Below are 22248 nucleotides of genomic sequence, written 5' to 3'. Positions count from 1 at the left end.
ATGCCACACAGTCATCTCCATAGCTGTGCACTATGACATTCCAGTTAATGGTTCATACTGGCTATGCTTGACTAAATAGGCTCTTCAGTTATTCCACATGCTCCAAGCGAACTCTCCGTTAAGTGGAGACTGAAACGGAGCTCCAGGGACTGAAGGTTTCTCCCTGGCCCCTGCCTGCAACAGACTGGCTGCCGTTCAAAACCACATTACCCCATGTCATTTTCACTTCACAGTATTTTTTAACACTGACCTAGAAAAAAACGTTTAAGAATGAGCCCACAAGTCTCCACTAATCATTTTAACTTCAGCCTTCCCTCCCACTCCCCACCACCCCATGCTAGGTCACTGTAACAGCGTGTGGGGTTAGTACACCCACTAAGCAGTTGGCTGGGGGTTTCAAATGTGTTTCCTATTGGCTCTGTAAACAGCCATTGCACATCAAAAACTTTTTACCCACTTCTAAGTTGAATTGCATAGTAGTCAACAGATCAGTTTTATACATGCCATGCTCCCTAATGACAAGGTTAATAGATGACAGGGCAAAATTTCTAAGACACAAGCTGTTTCTTTGCCTTCTCTGGTTTGATAGAAATCTTTCCTTTTCTTTAGAGTCCCAGAAGATCTTACCCAGTTGTTAAACACTACAGCTAACAAAGTAGTGACCGCTGTAAAAGATCAGAAGATAGCAGGAATGTGGAAATCATACAGTTACCATTCCACGTGGAGTTGACCTGTTGTTTCCTCCTCTCCCCTTCTCCAAGGCTGAGTAACTGAGAAGTACGAGAAACCCAGACTGGCTTGGGACTTGCAGTTTCAGTCTCAGATTTCTAGATTGCCCTGCATATCAAGTTTGCTGCTAAGCATTCATAAACATATTTACAGGAAAATTCATACAGCATTGCTTCCTTCTTAATTTTTTTCAGTCACTTCTTTCCTAAGTCAGCAGTACTAAATAATCTTTTCTAATATTAAGAAGAAAAATTTGTTTGCTATCCAAAATGTGTTACATTCTGTTAACCAAGCCAAAGGACTTCATTTTCTACAGGTAACTGACAATAGTGTGCCATATAAACTATATCCTGGAAGTGGTCAAGAACATAAGCTTCAGTCCAGTTGTTCATTAGTAGAAAAGAGTTTAAATAGTCAGAACTACTTGAAGAGAAGTTACCTGAAAGCAGTTAAGAAGTACATTATGGCTTTTCTAGAGTATATAATAATTTTTTTCAAAAGTAGCACTAATATTTGTATTGAAAGTATTGAAATATTTCTTTAAAGCCAAGAACAGAAACATGCATAGTTCACCTTTTACCTTCAACAGTTTCATTTTAAAAGGCTTAAACATTTGTTCTTGGGGTAAAGAAACATCTCCCTAATTCTTCTGCAGGTCAGACTTCATCTCTCCTAACCTTTATTGAGTCCTTTGAGGAAAGGAATTTCAAGACAGGGCTCACGATGAGCCTTTTTACCTCCATTGCACTTGAAGACAGACACTCCAGTATAAAACACAGGTGAAAGCAGTTTTGAAAGACTATTAGTCAGTACTATAGAACCGCTCTTTAAAATTTATTTAAAAATTCTGTCCTTCAGCATTAACATGTTATCTGTTCAATTATAGCAAATAACATTATTGCTTTCTTTCACTTCTAAGCATCTGAGCAAATCTCTGCTTTATGTTCAGTTTCATCTGTTCCTAAAACAACTCATATCCAGAATTAAGTGTTTCATATTGTGAAACTGCTTTGCAAGCTGACTTCCTAGCCTTTGTTTCACAACATTTGAAGGCTTCAGCTAAGACACAGGTTCCATATTACTAGCTGCTATACTAGTAGCTACTGTGCACTATGTGAAAGGAGTATGGGGAGGGGAAAAAAAAAAAAAAAAAAAAAAGAAAAAGGGAAAAGAAAAAATGCAAAGGGGTAAAAAGGGGTAATGTGCTGAATGTCACATAATAGGTCAGTGACAGAGCTAGCAGGAAGACTTAAGGATATCTATCAATTCAAGTGTGCCAAGTTACTAAGCTCTTCTTATTTCAAAAGAAAAACTACATACTGGGAAAATGAATTAAGAATTGAATCTAGTAATAAATGTGTATCTGTCTTCCCTCATTAAGATCTTCAACAGTGCAAAAGCCTCTCCAACAGAAATAAACATCAACACAGAAAGAACTATCAGAGCTAAACTATTAATGTTGAAAAGTCACAAGCAGTTAGAAGAAAAACATCACAGGTACCAAGCATCTCCAAGCTAAGGTTCAGGCAGAGCAACACATAAAGTCTCGCTCACCTCAATCTTTCTCCAACATTTTTCTTTCCATAGTTTCCTATATTTTACTTCAAATTAATTTTACATGCTCAAACCATTCCCCAAGACATAAAAGTTACATTTACTTTAAAATAAACTTATACCAAATTATTAAGAACCCATAGCTTTTCTTACCTTATAGTAAAAGCAACAAACAACTTTTCTTCTTTTCTTTTTCTTAGCCATTACTTTCACGTATATACTTCTTAGCTAACTTACTCAGCTTTTCTAACTGGCATTCGCTACTGTCATCCATCACATACACATTAAAATACAAATTCAATAAAACGTAAACCCCTTCATATTTACAAGCCATTTATTTTCTACCATAACTCCTCCATCTAAGAAACCAACTGACCTCCTGTGCTGCTTTCACTTGTGTTCTGACCCTCCCTGTGTAATCTCACATGCTTTACACCTGTGATTCATAGATAAGCTTTCCTTGCCAGTTTTCCAGTCTTGCAGCTTGGAAATTAAAGCATGGTGTTTCATTTGCAGATTTTTCAAAGGAAACTGAATAAAACCCAGCATTCTTGATTTTTGCAGTGTTTGTTTGGGTTTTTTTATTCCCTGTCCTGTTTGAAGGGGCCTGAACTCTGAAGGTAAGGTGAACAGGTGTTACTATGTTCTCCCAGGCTAATTGGTAATGTTTTAATTGAGGGGATGTTTCCCTTTTCAGGAAAGTTCTGTTAGGGCTTTGCTTGAAAACAAAAGCCTTGTCTTGTAAGAGGTATTTCAAGCTTTTGGTGTTAATGAAAATGAAACCTTGGAGGTTTTAATCTGGTCTGCCTTCTAGTATAAAATCAATGTTACAATGTAAGAAATTTATTTTGTGCTCAGTTCTTAGCTATTGTAACAAAACCAGAAAGTTAACAAAGGTTTAAAAAGTTCTTTTTGTGTATGAGGGACTCTTTTTGTTTATTGTAGTATAAATGTAAAGTATATTTACAGGCTTACAGAGAAAGTAAGGGCATGCGAAGAAGTTGTAAGGGTATTTTCCTGTAAAATAAGCAAAAACAATTGCTGGTGTAATAAGCTGTGTGGAATGAGGCACTTCAAACTAGCTAGAGCTTTTAAGAAGTGTTTTGGTTGTTTGGGGTTGCTTTTTTCCTCAGAGATATATTTACTGACACTGCAAGTGCTAAGGCTTGTTGAAGTGAGACTTTTTTACTAATACTAAATGACTAATAGTGCTTTTAGGATCAATTATTAAAGCCTACTTGAGAGATAAGAGCTTCTTAAACAACAACTAGTTTATAAGTCCGTATCTGAGTCCTGATACAGTAAAAAGCAGCCTTTCCACCAGTCGTTTATTGTGAAAAGAAATCTGTGTGAAGGGTTTTATTTTCTACCCAATTATTCTTTGTTGTCTGCTTTTAAGTTTTCTGGTTCAGAGACTGGCTTGTGTGATTTTCCCTTCATTTTTCAGAGTATTTTTTGTTCTTTTTGTCGTTGCGAAGCCAAAAGCTGAACAGCACACAGCATTTTGCTCAAGAGGTTCAAAGTGCTCTTTTGGTTTTGCTGGTGGATGAACTCTGTTCTATGGGCTGTATCAATAAACTGTTTAAATAAACTGTGAGATAAAGTTGTGTTGGGAGGCTCAGAGAAAGGACAACAAAGAATCGACACGAGAGGCTAGCTGAATAGCCATAGTCTGTGTTTCTGATATGTAATAACAGTTTTGGAAGAAAATATGGCTTCTGGATACTTTTTGGGTGGTAGGAATGTATGTAGTACCATTTAGTGTTGAGAAGATGGTGTGCAGCTCTGCAGCGATGGGGGGCAGCTACCTAGCAAGGAGCTGTCTCCCTGGAGGAGGAAGAGCAAGGGGAAAGGAATAGCCTCATAGGAAAAAAAAAATTACAGTAGAGTTTAGAGAAAGGATCCTCCCATGCTTCTACTAGCTGTGGTGCAACAAGATGAAAATTGCTGGGCGGGCTCTTGGGATGTGTGGTTTTAGAGAGCATGTTTTCCTGGAAAGGGTTACTCATGCAAAGGTGAAAGGGGCTGAAACTGAGACAGTACCAGGGAAGACCACAAAAAAGGTGGTCTGGCCCATGAGGATCTCTACAGCTGCTTGTATACAGGTATCCTAATCTGAACATACCTCAGACTTAAAGGGCAGGGCCTGTCAACAGCAGCACAGGAACCCCAAAAACCTAACTCACTTCATAAAGCTTTTTTAGAAAACCTTTTTTCTTATTGCTTCAGATAGCAAACATCAATTTCTCTTTCATTGTTCTCCCTGCTGAGAAGTGTGTGATGCACATCTCCCATGCTGTGCTAGCATTGTACAGTAACAGATAAAAGCATTCACAAGCCTCCTGGAAAAATTTGGCTCCTCTGGAAAAACAATGTGCTGGAGATAGTACCTGCTCCCCAAACACAGTTGGCAAAGGTCTTGAGAGGATGCGCTGGTGCGGGTGGCACAAGTGTCCCTATGGACTTACACCAGCCCTTACTAGCCCCTCACTGGTGCTATTAGATGCCCTTGCCGCAACAGCTATGGACACCAGAGGGAGAATCTCCACCGAACCCCAAAGCACAACTTCTTGAGGAGCTTCCTGAACGTGAGAACAGGCTGTGGAATGGCTCGTCCAAGATGATGAAGAGATTTTTGCATGCATGACCTCCTCTTCCATTCTCCACATCCCCCTCCTCCGTGTGTATCCCAGCTCTCCGGGTTTCAGTGGAGGCTGAGCAGTGAGTGCAGGGTGACAACACTTCCCTCTGCCTTGGTTCCTGATGCATTGATTGTATTAAAGCGGAGCAGCATGCTGGGTGCTTGCAGCGTAGCTTGGGACATCTTCTGTCAGACTTGTAATGCAGAGAGACAAGCTCAGGGCTGCTTGGCTTTTGGAGAGCGGGGGAAGGGATTAAATGCACTTTTCTTCATTGATTTGTGTCCTGCACTAAAAATCAATGGTGGTCTCTCAGATCCACTCAAGTGTTTGAAAACCAGCAGCCTGTTTGGTCAAGTGTCTGGGGAAAGGTTCTGAAGGAATCAGCTCGTAAGAAATGGATAGATGGGATAGCTACAGCTGCCCTGTAGGAACTGTTATATTGACCTGATAACGGTTGCTTTTGCATCACCAGTCTGTATTAGCTGAATATGCTGATTAAAACACTTTCTCACTGTTACAGAGAGAACAGCTGTTTTGGAGAGGAGGAGCCAAATGCTGTTTTTGTTTCCATCTGAGGCTGGGAGGGGCAAATGAAACTTTAATGAAACAGGATGCAGAAGGAGAATTTTTACCCACGTTGTTTCTCTCTGGGGTCTACCTGAACTTAGGGTTTGTTTTTTGTCCAGGATAGCTGTGTTTCTTGTCTTCCAGGAAATGCCTGAAAATAATCTACCGTAATGAAGAGCTAAGATACTGAATTCCTATAGTATTTCTGAGTATAGTGCCCCTCATTCTGGACTTCATAAAGATTGCTCTATCTGTTTTCATCCCTGAAGAGGGAGAGCATGCTATCCCTGATTTTACAAGGGAGGGACAGAGAAACTATGTGTGGATGGGGTTACACAGGGAGCTAATGAGAGCTTGAGACTGAAGTCAGAGGTCTCAAGCCACAGGCTGGCAGCCGTGCATATGGACTGCTCTTTATCTTGGGTCTTAGAAATACTTTCATGAGTGTTCCTAAGGGAAAGGATTTTTCTTCTGTCTTCCAAAGCTTTCCTTTGGCCCCAAGTTGCACAAGATTGTAAATCAAACAAATTTACCTGTCTGCTGTGCATGGTGGGCACTTGAATGTGTCTATTTTTTAAAAAAATATACACTTGCTGCTTATGTAGATGTGTCTTAGATTCCAACTAATAAGCTAGGGTCCTGGTATCTGTCTAGCTGTGGCAACACCCAGATCAGCACAGGATAGCCACCCAAATGCTTACTCAGTTCCTTGAATGGGTTTTACAGCCACTGTAGAGTTTCAGGTAGCCAGTGTTACTCTTCTGTTAATAGCCAAGTAGGCTGGCTGGAAGTCCTTTGCTTTTCTGAAGAGTAGATGTAGCCTGGGGCACATGGATTTAAAGGTGTAAGCATGACCATGTATGTGTGAAGCGCAGTAGATCAGAACAGTTGTGTATATGCGCACACGTAAAACAGCACTGTTTCCTCGGCCTTGCTGTGAGCAGCAAGATTTATACAGGTTTTACTGAAGAATAAAAAAATTCTGTTCTGGCTGGTTGAGCTCAGTAGATGGTCAAAGTCATTGTATGTGAACTCTACTCCTCTCCACATTTGATACTACTTACAGAAACTGAGAGGCTTATCGCCACTGCTGTGATAGCAAGAAATGGAATGGAGTATCTGAGCTGGTTTTTAAAACTTGTTATCCGCACTAGGGTGAAGCGGAAAATGGACTGTAAAGGTCTCGGGCTGCCTTAAAATGGCCTTTGGGGAGTCAGTTATGAGTTGCATTCTGTAACAGTCACCAAATGTGGACAACCAATTTCTGCTTGATTTGGCTTTTTCTCTCATCAGTGAAGCACAGATAAAATGCAAAATTAAATCCATTTTCAGGAATTTTTTTCTCCCCTAGAAATTCAGAGGAAGCTATGAAGCAAACAGAGTAAGTTTTCCAGTAATACTAAAAGCTTTAATTCTGCAATTTACTAGCTACAAAAGAGAATAATGTACACATGTGAGTGTGTTTATCACTCTGAAGAGCATGTGTGCTTTTTTCCGAGAGTCTCTCTAGCCCTTGAGTGACGAATCTGATTTTTTTCCATGCTGGATCTTTACTGCCTCCAAACTTAACTGTTTTGGCACTAGAGAAATCCTCTTGTTTCTCCTTCCAAGGTAAATATATCGTATTGCTAGAAATTAGCTCTACCTCACCCACATGACTGGTCTTCACTATTAATCCCAGCTGATGGTAGGGAGGGGCTCTTCTGGGAGGCAGCCATGTGGTGAACATTGAGCACAGTGTTTTCCCCTGCTTCTCTCCTTTTCAGACAAGCAAAATTGTTCGATGCTGCCATAGATGTGAACTCCTTGCTGCACTGCCTGTGTCTTCTTTTCCAGAAACTCAAAGGCCTGAACTTACAGCTGCAGAGATCTAAAATCTCTTGCAGAATCTGGATGGAATATGGACAAGGAGATGAATAGCAGAAGGGAAGAAAGAGTGAAGTTGGTTATTTTTCTGGCACATGGATGCAATTACACTCAGTGCATTCCAGAGGCGTTCCTTTGAATCCTGTGCAGGTCTGCCTGCTGTTCCTGGGAGAAAGGAAGAAAAAGGGAGGAAAAGTCCCTCTTGCTTGGAGACGGAATGTCTGCGTTTTCAATTCTCTTTTTAGGTAGGTTGGCTCTTTGGTTTTGTTTAGCATTTTTAATCAAACTTCCACGCGCCCTCTCTGCATGACTGAAATTCATTTCTGATGAGCTAGAGAAAGGGATTTGTAAAGAAAAAAACTTTTATGGAAAACTCCAATTTCGGTGTCGTCTGGGTTCTGATGCTTTTCTTGTTGCTTTATTAGCAGGTTGATAGCCAGAGATCTTTTAATATCTGGATTCATTTTTTAGAAGTGGTGGTTAAACAGACTTATTTTGGAATGTATGTTTCTTGTTTAAAGAAGACAGCGCTTTTAAGCAATGAACTGGTGAGGGGCTTGAATGTCTTTAGCAAAACAAGGTGAACAAAATGTCTTTGTTTCAGGCATAGTGTCAAATTTGTTTAACTCTGTTTTGATTTGCTTGGGCATTTAACATTGAGATTTTAAAATAAAAAGGGGGTATTGTTTCCAATTGATGCCTAAGATTAGAAACAGATGTGTTGAAGTGCAAGAGGGAGGAGCTGGGGGGGAGAAGGATGGGAGAAGGGAGATAAAGGGGGAAGGCAAGAAATGGGAAGAAAGAGGGCTGCTGAAAAAGGAGAAAGAAAAGAGGTAGAGGTAGACTGTTGGATAGGAGAGGAGTGGAGAATGGGAAAGGAGACATTAGAGTGAGGGCAGAAGGGCTGAAGAGAGCTGTTTGTTAAAGCCATAGCCTATAGAGAAAAGAGTTTGCAGCCCTGAGGTCTTTGAGGGGGCTTGTGAGACTGGCTCGGAAGCAGCCTGGGCTTCTGCATCTCCAGAGGCACTGTAATGTGGTGAGTGAGCTGCTGTCTCCGTTCAGCTCACCAGATCGTGCTGACAGGCAGACAGCTTTGAAATCTGTTGTGGTCGGGCAAAAGCTGCGATTCCTGTGTCTTCCTGTGCCCCAGGAACCTGGGTGGCACAGGTGTGGAAAAAGTGGTTTGGTCTTCGATTCCCTGGGAAGAGTTGAGCCCCACAAGGTGGTGAACTGGTGTGGCTGGGCACAGGTAGAACAGACTTTTTTTTTTTTTTGGGGGGGGGGGACAGCTATAAAGAAATGTTTTAGGGGACAGCCCAGTTCCTTAAGTCTCACAGGTGTGGAGTACAGACTAGCCAGATGCCTAGATATCAAAGACAGGCAGCATTTGTAGAGCTGCTGAATAAATTGTACAAAAGGTGGTGGTGGTTTTTTCTCTGAGGATTGATGTTAGCAAAGGTTTTATCTGTAGGAATGTGACAGGGGGCTTGGACATGCTGCAGAATCTGCAGGGGAGTGCAGGCAGCAGTTTGAACCCCTGCACATCTGCCCTGGCCATTTATGTCTCAATATGGTGGAGACAGTGTTTCAAGAAGACTCCAGGAAATGAGACAGCAAGGTTAGGAAGAACAGATAGGCTTCTGCCAGAAGTGTCTGGGCTGGGTCAGCCCTGCGGAAATGGCCAGGAAAGTGGCTCTGTGGAGCTTGGGAGACAGAAGGGTAGGCTGCTTACCTCACTGATGGAGTCTAATGAGAGCTGCAGTCTTTGATCCACCAACCCTTTTCTGCTGCTGAACATTCCATGTTGAAGGCTTGGAGCAGAAGCAGTAAGCTGCTGCCACAGAAAAGGTGCTTTTAGCTGTGATGTAATGACAAGTTACCTCCCCGTGACTAGTGCTGCTTTTATCTATAAAGCACAATGGGCTCTATCATCGTTATTCTTGTGTTTGGCATCTAGGCATCTCCACTATGCTGGTAATGCATAAACACAAACCAAAAGATGGTCCCTGCCCTCATCTATGAGTCAAGTTTCTCAGGCTCTGTAGTTGTCCTCCCCTCGCCAATGCTTGGACGACGAGTGGCTTCCCAAAGCTCATAGCAAAACCTGGAATGTCTTGTTCCCTGGTACCATGTTAGTCATTGAACTGCCCCTTGTCTTGCCCTTGCTTTACCTGTCTTGTCATCAGATAACTTGCACTTTCTGCTCTGCATCTAGCTTCATGCACCAATATTAGAAGGGAAAAGGAAGGAAGTGTTGTGGTTCCCTGTTCCTAGATTGTCCTGACAACAAAGAGGATGGGGAGTCTGATTTGCTAGCTAGGGAAAGTCCAGCTCATTTTCTGCAGTAAAAAGTTATGAAGTGCCAATGATGGCTTGTTTTTCTTGCTGATTAAGAAAGACTGGAAAAAAGGGTTTAGAGAAGCCAAGCAAACTTGAAAGGAGGGCTGCCTGGTTTGCGTTTTCATTATCAGGCATACTAACAGCATGGCTAATATATACAGACCTCGTCTCTTGCACTGTTTACCTCTCTGGGGCAAGTGAACAGCTGTGTGAGGAGACAGGAAATGAAAATTCATTAGTATTAAGGAGACTTTTAAAACAAGACAAGATGAAAGACTTTCCTAAGTGTGAGCAACAGCATCACCATGCTTACTTCTATAGTAAAGCCTAGGTAAATGAAGCAGGAAGGAGTGAAGGGTGGAAGGTGATGTATGCTAATGTGTGTGCCTACATGTGTGTTTGACATCTGATTCTGCTCTCAGTCCACAGCTCAAATTGTTTTAAAATTGTTTCAAACTCCTTGTGTAAAACACAGCACTCTTGAAAATCAAAATGGAAAATCCCAAGGGAAATATCTGTGATTCTTCACTTCTGAGTGTAAAAACTTTATAACAGCGTGTTGCATTTCTCAGCCAGTAAAAAAATAGCAACTGCTTTCATTTAAATGTCTTACTGAATTGGTTTAAATTTTCAGGTGCTGTAAGCCTCCTTTGCCTTTTTTCACTTCCTCCAAGTCACTTTTGAATATTTTTAATGAGCTTTCTAACAAAGTAAAAAGTTAATTTTCTTTTAATCAAATATGTTCACATGGGTAGTGCTTGTATGCCTGGTGTTGATGCTGATATTGAGCGCTTTTTCTTCACTTGTTGGCAGGTGTGTGCTTTTGCCCTTCGGAAACTGATGGGTTCAAGATCCAAAGCAGCAGATGCGCCAAGCCAGATCAGTCATCCGGCTATCTGGCGTCCTGCTACTGGCAGCGAACCTTTGTTAGTGTTAGGCGTTGCTCACAATTGTGCACGCTGCATGTGACTTACGATTGTCTAACAAAGAAGTGTTCAGTGTATTACAATGAGTATGTTATACTGGGATGATGTGGCTAGAGTGGGTGCAACTGTAGCAGCAGAAGTACCTTCTGTACTGATGGAGCTGAGCTCTGCCCTCTAAGCTCTGAAGTCAAGGACTCTCTTACAGCACTGTCCCAGGGGAATACAGCGGCTGTGTTGAACACCAAGACACTCAGATTGTCTCACTGCACTGGGAAAAAGGTTATGGTGCAGATCCTTCCAGTGCCTGTTGGCATGAGGAATCGGGTCTGACAGCATGCGTTCGCCTAGGTATTCACCAGGCTTCTGGCTTGAAAATCCGTGATGATACGGAAGCGGCTCTGCAGCATTCAGCAGTGGTAGGTCAGCCTGGGGCTGTGCTCTAGTATACCGACTCTGGCCTTCTCTCCCGCTTTAAGAGCGCAGGCAACCTGCAGCGTGCCCTATCGCATCTCCTTGAGATCCTTCTTCTTAAATCCTTGCAATGCTACACTCCAGCAAGGGCAAGAACTGCTGTAGCGTTGTGGTTTGCTTTTATAAAAAAGCACTCCTGCTCTCAGTGAGGTTACTGGGAAGTTTTACGTTTTAGTGGTATGCTTCTACCTGGAACTAGTAAAAAGCAAAGGGGATTGTTCTAAACAACCTGAAAACTAAGCCAATGGATTTTATATCTCTGTTGATTTTCCAGGTATTTCCCAAATTTCTGTGTTTACTAACCGTATATAATATGATTGCTATTTCCTAGTCTTCCCATGACTCCTCTGATGTTTCTTTTTTTTTTTGCCTTTCCCTATTTATTTCATGGTGTATTTAGAAGCTTGGTGGAACAAGGGGTTTGCCCCATGTTTTTTTAGCACTTAACAAAATCAGCCTTGGCTCAGGAGTGGAGTACAAAAAGAAGATTCTGTAGCTGTGAAAAGGGGTTTTGTATGTGATTTTAGTATGGATTTCACCTTCTCTTTGTGTTGGTGGATTCTGAAGGAATGCAGGTAACTTCCTGCTGTATTTAGCTCAAAAGACTATTTTCCCAAAGACAGCTTCCTAGAATTGATAACTGACAACTTGTTTGTCATGAAAACTCCAAGAGCAGTCAACAAAACATCAACTGTGCGCAAGGTTCAGCCTGTTACAATAGTGTGAATTTAGTTGTAGGACAGGGCAAAGAGCTCTTGAATAGAACACTGCTCTAGGAATATGTAAGGAACGGGAGCAAAGAAAAGCAGTGTGTGCATTTGGCACGCCGGGGGGAATTCAAAGGAGTTAAACATAATTGAGTGCTATCTGGTGGGATATCAGGGTTAACGCTCCTCGTGAGACACTAAGATTCTTCTAAAGCCAGGGTGGTTTGTATCAAATGCTTTCTGTCAAGACACTTGATGAGGCATGTCCTATTTTTTTCTTTAGTAGTGCTTTGCTTTGCATGAAGTACTTCAGATTTTAGCATCTAGGAAATAAAAATGTTTATTTGGGGGGTTATTTTTATCCTTTCTGGTTTTTCCCTTTTACCACAAGCAAGAAAAGGAGAGAAAAAAGGTAACCTTCCGGAGTGAGGAGAAGCACCATGCCAAAGCAGAGTTGAAATTCTGAAGATGAATTTATTTTATGGAAATAGAGCTGGGGATGGGGGGAAGGCAACTTTTCTGAATTTCCCATGGAAAACAACTGTCCTTTTGCCTTTGTGCCTACCCTGGACCTTGTCTCCACCACGCAGAATTAGTGGTCTGTTTCTGCGGGGTACTCTGGCCCACTTCAGAAGGACATTTTGTGTAAGAGCAGCACAAGCTTCCCGTAAATGTCATTGCACAACTGGCTTGGAGATATCCTGATGTTTATCCTCAGGATCATAACAAAGGCCCCTGTTTTCCTCAAGGCAAATATAGGGCTTTATAGGCAGGTTTGCAGTCTGGGATTTTAGTTTTCAGGAACTGCCTGAAAAGAAATGTAAACAGTCACTCTTAAAAGCCTTGTGTGTGTTTCAAAAATCTTGTGTGTAAATGTGCTTGCTACACCATACTAAATTGCAAGCGTACATCTAGTACCAATGATGTGGGGTGTTGCAAGCTGCTTTCTGTGCCTTTCCTGAAATAGTTCCCACAGCCTTCGTCAAACTATACCTTAGACTTCTAGCCAAATCAGTCCCCTGTGTTAGCCAAGGCAGTAGCCATTGTTTGTGTATCTAATGTATTTTGCACACTTGCAGAGAAAGCTTGGCTTATGTGCTCACAATATTGTGCATGTCTTGCATGCACTAACGTGTTACAAAAGAGGCTACTTTGGGTGCAGCGGGAACTTGGTGGTGTCCTGTCTAAAAGATGAATGGGTCTTTTGGGTTTTTTTGTTTGTTTGTTTTGGTTGGTTGTTTTTTCATCATCATCCCCCAAGCTGTTTTGTTTCTTCATCTGTTTTTAGAAATAGTTTACAGAAGTAGCCCAGCAAAAACCCAAGGGTGAAGTCAGGTCATTGAGGTCTGTGAATAGATACTCAAATGACAGGATAGCGGAGGATGCAGAAATGAATGTGCAGGAAGCACAACAATGGAAAATGTGTGAAGTGGTGGAAAGTCAATAGAAGTGAGGAGGATATCTTGTTCATCTCTTAGCCTCTCTCCTTCCTTCAGTCTGCTGCTTCAGAGTTGCTGAGTGGAATAACAGCCCACCTCTGCCAGGTTCAGACCTTGCCTAAACCATGCTTTTTCCTGGGCAGAATACAGAGAAAGTGTATGCAATAGTGACTGGGAGCTCTAGCAGTGGGTTAGCACCCCAGAATAAAGCTGGTCCTTTTTCCCAGAAGCTCACTAGGTACTAGAAATAGCAACTGGGCAATGTGAGGAGGATGGCTACTGCCCTGCCTCAGCAAAACACCATTGCTAGGCTTTTCTCAAGCCACTTTTTTGGTACCCTGTTTTCTTCAGGTGACTCATTAGGCAGCTCTACCTTTTCTTTCCAACAAGTTGCAAAGAAGACTGAGCAACTGTAAGGTGTGTACTAGGGTGGTGAAGGTGATAGAAGGTCAGGAAACAAGTCCTGTCCTCATCTGTTTCTTCATCTAATCTAGGAAAGCATTTGGCAGTTTAAAAAAGCAAATGTTGTAACTCAGCATTTCTCTTAATGGACCAGACCCAGATTCATGATGTCAGAATGGCTATCCTACAGGAATCAATATACATTACAGGATATTTTCAGCCTGTATCTTCTCCTGTGTAGCTGACATCCATTTTTGTGGCTGGCAAATAAGTATGAAGCCTTACTGTATGTGACTTGTTCCCAACTGACTAGGTAGAAAGGTTGAAGTTCAGCTTGATGCCTGCAGTTTAATTGCCTTCGGTAGGAAAAGGTCAGTGAAAATTCTGTTGTGCTTATAATATGCATTGGCAGAAGAGAGGCTGCTCTCCTGGAAACAGTCTTTTGAAATGGAGCGTGCACAGTTAGAGGCAACTGATGACCATGAGTAGACTGCATTTGGTCTACCATAACACTGCACCGCTGCTACTTTTGTAGCGTGCTTTGTGAGTGCCACACTGACATAAAGCTTTGGGTAACAGTCTAGCAGGACCATGTTGGGTAGAGAAGTATGTAAAGCCCATCTAATAACAGAGGAGGAAGCGAGTCACAGGTGGGTGCACAGAGCCTAAGGATAAGGTAGCAGTTACGTGCCTAGAACCCTTCCAGCTTTAACTTAAAGCCATTTTCCTCTTAATATATCCTCAAATGTGGGTAGAAGCAGTGAGGGGCACATCATTGACAGACAGCTGAATACATCAGCTACAATTTATCAAGCTCTGAGGTCCTTCGGCTGCCATCTGGAGGGACTTACCCTTACTTTGTAATAAGCTATTTGATAAAGTATTAATGGCTTTTTGGTACCAACATGCTGAGAAACTCCGCTTGTGGTGTGATTGACTGCTGTGTTACCAGGAGAGCCCTGGCAGAAAGGAAATTCTAGGCTGTGTGTGACTAGTCTCTGAATTACTTTGTTCTGCAAATGAAAGAGAAAAAGCTAGTTTTTGTAGCTAGCATATACACCTGTGGAGTAATCTCTTGCAGTTAAGGTGTCCATTGTGCTGAGCCGCTTGGCAAAGCAGAACCTGGAAGCCAGCTACACTAAACGGTAGGTGGGAATCCCCGTCCTTCCCTCTGGCTTTTGATAAAGGGGAATATTTGTATGTCTGTCTTAAAGTAGGTGCACCAACGTTCACTCAAAAATTGAACTGCTCCTTATAATCTTTAAACGAGGAGCAGTGGCATAGCAAGTGTAATATTGTCAGTGGAAATGCCTCCCAAAGGCTGTTTTGTGGAGGGAGATGGGATGCTTTGCTGGAGTACGTGAAGGTAAAACAAAAAGCAACAGCTCAGGAAAGCGTTAGGGAGTGGTCAATGCATGGGATGAGAATCTGGGTGCAGTTCCCTGCTCTATTCCAGGCCTTGGCAAGTCACGTTGGTCCTGTAGTTCTTTTTCCACTGCCTTGTGCCTTTTATTCTTTGGCTATTTAGGCCGTAAGTTCTTTTGAGCAGAAACTGCCTGTCTTTATGTGTCTGGATGGCATTTAGTACAAACTGGGCTGGTAAAAGAGGCCTTTCCAGAACTAGACTGTGGAAAAAACGTGGCTCAGTTTCCTTTCCCTCTTTGTGCCTCAGCAAAAATGTTGGAATTGGGTAGTTTTCCAGTATTTGGAATATTTGAGAGGTGTGCTGGCTGAGTCTCTCACCTCAGACTGCTTAGGCTATTTTTTTTTTTTTGTTTGTTTCTTAAAGGCTTGATAAATGTTATCTGTAGGGTAGGGCTGCAGAGTACCAGGAAATGGTGGGGTGTTTCTGTGTGTGCAGGGGGAAGTCTTTAATATAGCACAGCAAGCCTTGAATATTGAATTTAAACAGTGTCAGGAACTTCTTTTTTTTGTTTAAAAAAAAAAATAAAATTGCAGGGTTTTCAACCTTGAAGGCAAATCACTTTATGACTTCATTGTTTAAATTTAGGTTTTGTTTTGCAGGGGGATCGTTAGACTTGAAGCAAAAGCCTTATAGCCCAGGGACTGTCACTTCTGATTACTTCCAGTGACACTTCCAATTATTTCCAATCACAATTCCAGGGACAAGAGGAAAAAGGAGCCACGTTCTCCAACATCAGGGCTTTTTTTTTTTTTTTTTTTTTTCTGAACAAAGGGCCATTTATCAAACCTCTGCAGAAAAAGGTACAGAGCCAGATTTGGAGCGCTGTTGTGGTAGGGTAATTCCAGAGCAAATCTGCTGAAGTGAGACTTGAGGCCAGTGTCTGGCGGGATGCTGGGAATCCTGCTGTGGATCCTGCCTTGTTGAGTAATATTAAGGAAATTGCTTCATTTTCCCCAGGCATTAACTGGCACTAGGACTCATTTCAGTGCAACAACATGCAGCTTCAGTGAACGTCTGCTAAATGCTCTGTGGGTCTTGTAAGACATGAGCATGCAGAAGTACTGCTCGTGGAAAGCTAACAGCTTTGTGTGCTCAAAATGGGAAATGAGAGTGCTGGGGGACATGACTGACTTCTTTGTACATGAAGTGCAGAATTTGGTGCAGTGTGTTTTAACCAGCAGTAGTCTTATGAGCTGTTGTGTCCTTCAAAAAATGAAACAACGTGTGATTGCCAATGGAAGCTGGACCACTACCTAATTTTGAGATGTCTCTAATAGCGTTACTTCAAACTGCTCAAGTGTAGAAACAGCCTTAAAATGGTGTCACAGCTTTCAATCACATTTAGTGAAGCCTTTCATTTCCTTAGTCATACTGCACTAGGCGGTGAGTGAAGCTGGGCCTGCTGGGTGTAGGGGTTATTATTAGCAACTACTTGCTTTATTTGTGTTATAGTAGTCCTTAAAGGCCCCAGCTAAGATCAAGGCTCTGCAAACACTAGGGAGTCTGTTTGACATTGTACTAATAGATGATGAGCAGCAGACCTGGTCTGATGTTAGAAGCTAGATATTTAGGAACTTGGGTCAATTTACAATGGCATTGCCGTGCTGGACCTGAGCAATTTTGAAAGCAGCATCAAATGAACATGCAGCTTCATGGGATGTCTGAGGATCCCTGACCCTCTACTACCCTGACATGTAATGGTGAGCTGGCTGAATGAAGTTTTGGTGATTACTTACTACTGTTACTGCCATAAACCCCCTGTTGTTGTTTCTCAAGCGGCAGTAGTGTTTATTCTGGTCTGCCTGGGCTTGGATGTCACAGAGCTGCCTGTGCCAGCCTCAGCTGTTTTCCTGTGATGGAAGAATAGTGTGCCTTTTCGTAGAACTGATGCTGCTATAGCATACGAACTCTGTGTATTTTTTGCCACCTGAGCAAAAAGCAAGCCCATACGTTTCATCGGCAAAGTTCAAAAATTCAATTCCAAATGAGCAATTTGGCATTATCCTAGTTCTGAAACCTTCAAGTTATTCCTGGTAATCAGCTCTGTTCTTGTGGCATTTACTGTTTCAATGCCTGGAGTAGGTCAAATCCATTGCAGACATCCATCACAGAATGTGACTGAGGTGGCATTTGCAGAGAGCTTGGTGCTAATCCCCTAGGAGTCCCAGCATTTCACATCTGGAACTGTTCTACCAAATCCATCTGATCTGGATGGATGTTTCCACAGTACAGCTTTGTCTGTTCTGATGTGGTCTGTGCTGTGGGCAAACCCCCTCTTTATTTCCATTGTTTCAAGGCCTTGCTTGGAGACAAAGGGAATCTTACCCAGACAAAGCAAAGCTTTTGTCTTGACAAATGCTGTGATTTTTAACCTTATTTTTTTTCCAAAGGGAAACTTTAAGCAATTGCAAGTGCTTTCTGGTCCAAGCAGCATTCAGGATGTCTAGATTCCCTTCCTGGTGTGGCTGGTGACTCAGTGATCTAGTAATGCCGGCTCCATTTTTAAGTGCCTGTTAGTTATGAGTGTCTCCCTTTCAAGTGTCATAAAGGGTCAGTACTTCTGAAGATGCAAGTCTAGGGATACATGAGCTTTGTCACACCAACTGTGTGCTGTTGGATGTCCTTTAAGCATTCAAATTTTTGGGGGTGCTTTTGAAAATGCTGGTTTCATCTGCTTTGTGCCCCAGCTGCTGTTCTGCAAAGTGTAATAGCACTCACAGATGTAGTAACCTCATGAGCTATAAAGTGCTTTGAAATCACTGTAGAAATGGGGCTGCAGAAGTCCAAAGTGATAGTCTGTTAAGACATGTCAGGCACTAGTTTAATGGGTGAAGAGTCTTCCCATCAGTGCCACTCGGTGTGGCAAATGGATCCCAGCTTGTCTGGCTTTGTCAGAGTTCCTTCCATTTAGCCCAAGGCTACCCCTGGAGGAAACAGAAGAGACAATTCTGTGGCTGTTAGTTAATTCAGACCCGATATGACCTGGTACAAGAGAAGTTCAAAATTCTGAGCTGCTTTTGCTTCGGAACTAAATGATCATGCATTGCACAATACTTTTCCCTCTAATTACTTGAGCTTGCATCTTTTTCCTATTTAGTAATGCCCTGGGCATGTTGCTTCCATTGTGGGATAGCAATGAATACATACCCATTAGTAAAAGACATTGAATGCAATGGAGGCTCTGCAGTGTTTCTTTCTCTCTCGAGTTGTCAGCGAGCATCTTCCCCTGCCCTTCTTCTGTGAAAGCACCAGAGAGAGGAGGAAAGCCAAAACGAGAATGTGAATGGAACAAACTGGGTCTTACTGCACCAGATGGAACTATTTAGGATATTATTTTCTGGGTTGTAAGTGCTCTGAGGCAGGGACTGTTTCTTTGTTGTTCCCTACAACACTGTAGACTTAAAAGTTTGCAAAGCAACACAGAATGCCTTAAAACTAGTTTTCTTCCTGCTTGCTGTCTAAACCAGCCAGATACCAGTTGTAATTCTAGAGCATAAATTCATGTAGTGACAAGGAAGAAAAGTTGGGAACCCAAGATACCTGGACATATGAAACATCTGAATAACCATTCAGATAGGGTGCTGAGGGTGCTCGCTTATTGTGGGCTTATGTACATTGAGCTTATTCTGGCTGGATCACAAAGCAGTATCTGCTAGCAAGGTTGTTAGACTTTGCTAATGGTCTTAACTACTGAGCAACCCTGTAGTGTGCAGTTAGGATTATTGGACTTCTCAGCATCTCTGGATTTTAGCATGTTAAAGCCACAGAAGAAAATGTAATGGAAATCTATCTTACAGGCATATCTGAGAAAGCTTTGAGATCCTGATGTACACACACTGACAGGGATTTTCGTGCAGCGCTGCAGACAGAACGCTGCCCCTCTTCAAAGGTAGAAGGAAATCACAGGCAGCGTTGAAGATTGCTGGAGTATATTGAAGGGCAGAGGATTTAATTGTTCATACACTTGCATTCATTTCAATCACTTGAGTAAAAGCTCTCTTTCAGAAAGTCAGCCAGGAGTGGTTTGAAGGCCTCAGGTGGTAACAATCTCCCCACAGTTTGTCACCAAGACTGTATATCTTCTGAATAACTGGAATATTTCTGGATTCAGTTCTTACAGTGTCTCTCCTTATCTTTGCCTGAGCTCCTTGTGCTTCTTTTTAGTTAATGCTGGCGTGGCTAGCAGAAGAGATTTACTATAGCATGGAGCAGACTTGTGCCGCACCTTGGGTGCTGTGCACCAGATGTTTCTGCCCAGTACTCGGGACTAATTGCAGAGCTTTATCTGTTAGGCCTTGAACACAGATCCTTTAGAAACCTTTCTGAAAGTATGGTACTTGGGCATCGTCAAAGATGCCTTCATAGTTTCATCAGTCCTTTTGCATAAGGAGACGTTTAAATATAGGAAATTATAAATACTGTTCCGCTATATTCTTCCCTTGGTTTTCTCAGCTTCCAGAACAACTTGTACGCTATTTTTTTTTTAAAGGGAAGGAAAATGTTGCTTAGATTCATTCTCTCTTATTTACCTCTCACCTTCTCCTTAGAAACATTTTTAACCAAAAAGATGGGGAGAGCAGTTGACTATTCATGCATGTAGAAGATATTTTTTTAAAACTAGCCCCTTAGACAATATTGGCATTTTGTCATTTTTCTCCCTTATTAGTGGCTCTCTGAGGGCTACTGAAGATGTGCACTGCTCCCTGTTCCATTCTGTTTGCACTGATAATTCATGCATGCTTAGTTTTACAGAATGTAATATTGGTGTATGGTACACCCTACCTTAGCTCAGAAATATGTTAAGTGAACAGTAAAAACCACAATTGCTTGCTGTAAGTGATTTACTACTGCTGAAACAGCTATTCTGGGCACTTTCCATATACTTCAAAACTGTCACTTAATGGAGTCTGTGCTGGGCGGAGGCATGTCCTTTACTTTGGCAAAGACTCCCTTCCCTGAGGAGAATCCTTTGAATTCAAATACTTCTTATCATTTTGCAATGGCATATGACATGTGTGAGAGCCTTGCCCCTTCCTGTGCCACTCCTGCCTGTCTTCCCTACTCACAAAGCAGAGTTGCAGCCTTTAGCATCATACCATGTGCTGCAAACCCCCGTGTGCAGCACGCTTTGCTTCTGGCTATAGTTTTCCTCTTAGTCCCTGTCCTCAGGGTTGTCCTCTCAGTATTTCCTTTTCTGCAACCTTGTGCGTGGAAAAACCTAACCTACCCAGAGAAACGGCAACTTCTGGCGTCCTTCAAGGCAACGAGACATCCTTTGAGTATGCTGAAGCTCTTCTAACGCTCTATGCGTATCTTCTCTTGTGGTTTTGGACTTCATAAGCCTTTGATGGGGTCTGGGATGTTTGCTGTAAATCTCCAGATTCTGGCAGTGTCATAGCAGTGGGGTGGAAAAGCTCTATACACTGAAAGCACCTGGTGTAGTGAGTTTGGCACAGGAACATCTTTAGCCCTTGGAAGGGAAATTAATTTCCTGTTCCTGCAAGGGAGGAGCTTGTTCAGGGAGGAATTGGCACTGCTTTTCCATCTTTGCTGCTGATTTAAATGCTTCTTCATTTTTTATGATGATCTTGTATAAGCAGAATGGAGAAAAAAATCCACTAAAGCAAATAAATCATGTTTTTCTGAAGATCTGTGTAGAGTAGATCAGAACTGAGCTCACTCAATGCCCTCTTCTTGAAAAGATGTCTTCTAGCACCCTTTCAGTATGGGTCTGCCTTGGCAGTATGATCTAATTGCCCTAGATTTAGATTTGTGACATTCTTGGCTTTTATTGAGTATACTCAAGTCTCTTCATCCCTTTATGCCTTCATGTCCCAGCCCCAGTTAATATGACTTCTGTTGTGACACTGGGCCGTAAATGCTTTGATTCATGGAGGGGAGACACAGCATGTGATCTACTTGTTTCTAAAGACTGATAATCTTATCAGCAATAATCTTATCAGCAAGTGAATGGTGCATGATAGGGTAGAGACTGTTAAAGGGTCCCTGACTCGCTCTCTCTGGATAAGGTGTATGAGTAGCCAGGTTTAGACTGGGTCTGAGTTATAGGAGGAAAGGACAGGAGTAGCTATATACTCCTGATCTTGAGGGAATAGCCCTGCTCATTGCTTTAAATCATTCTGGGGTTTTATTTTTCTGTGTCAGCACTGTCAGAGCCTATAATCCTCAAGCAAAAGAGGCCATCCTGCCCTACCAAGAGAAGGACTTAGTGAGGAATCCCCTTCAGCAAGGATGTGGCAAGCAGACTGACAATGTAAAAGAAAGGAAAAATATCCTGAGCCAATATGCATAAATTAGGGCCTGAATATGATGCAGAATTAAAAACAAAACATGAAGAATTCTCCTAAGTACAAGGAGCTGGTGGAGCCACAGAATGGGCAGCTACTGCCAACCATGCATTGTAACAGCAGTGATTGAGCAGGTAATGATTACGCGTGCTTTATAAACATGCACCATCGGTTATGTTCACGCTATGCAGATAGGGAAGACTTGATGTAGCAGATAAATGTTATTTCTGCAGACATTTTGAATAGCAGTCACTGTTCATATAGTCTCTGTGTCCCCTTCCAATCCAGAAGTAGTACATAATACATGAACATTCAGAGTAGATGCCAGGGAGAATGTCTTAGGCAGCTGTGAGAGATTAAAGATACTGAAACATTAGACTTGCATCAGTCCTGAGCTGTGCTATGACCATCGAGACAAGCTGGCCTTATGGCCAGGGGAGCTTTGTTCATTACCTGGCTTTCTGGTCTCCTGGAAGACTGAGCACAGTTCCCTTGTGCTTCTGGTGTAGGTAGAGATTTCTTGTAGAAAGTACAGGGTGACCATGCTTGTAAAATGGCATATAAAACTTGGTAGTATCTTTATAGCACGAGAGTCCAAATTGTTTGTGAGAGATGAAGACAGGAATCTGTGGTTTTGCTTCCAGTTCCGGTGGTGACTCTAGTCTTTTGGAATGAAAATTTTCACTGGTAAGGTTCAGATCTGTTGTTCATTAGCTTCTCATCTCAACTGTAATCCCAGTAGGTGGTTGTACAAGTCCTTTTGGAGCCTTGGTTTCCCCATCTGTAAAAAGGGAAATGTTTCATTATTTATTGTGGTTTATGGTCTTCAGACAAAACAATGCAGAGTATTGGTAAATAGTTTCACTATGGT

The 22248-nt window shown here is 42.1% G+C and overlaps 1 protein-coding gene across 1 annotated transcript in view; it reads left to right on the top strand.

Moving 5' to 3' along the window:
• The first annotated feature begins 7197 nt into the window (after positions 1-7197).
• Positions 7198-22248, top strand: part of CLMP (CXADR like membrane protein) — a 45195-nt gene continuing 30144 nt past the window's right edge. The window contains exon 1 of the mRNA XM_005236613.4: positions 7198-7603. Within this exon, the coding sequence (XP_005236670.2) occupies positions 7576-7603 (28 nt within the window). The 5' untranslated portion in view covers positions 7198-7575. The remainder of the gene's footprint in view (positions 7604-22248) is intronic.

This window comes from Falco peregrinus, chromosome 15 (assembly GCF_023634155.1).
Source record: "Falco peregrinus isolate bFalPer1 chromosome 15, bFalPer1.pri, whole genome shotgun sequence".
NCBI lineage: Eukaryota > Metazoa > Chordata > Aves > Falconiformes > Falconidae > Falco > Falco peregrinus.
Note: the sequence above shows the minus strand (reverse complement) of the source record. Positions and strands in the feature narration are given on the sequence as shown.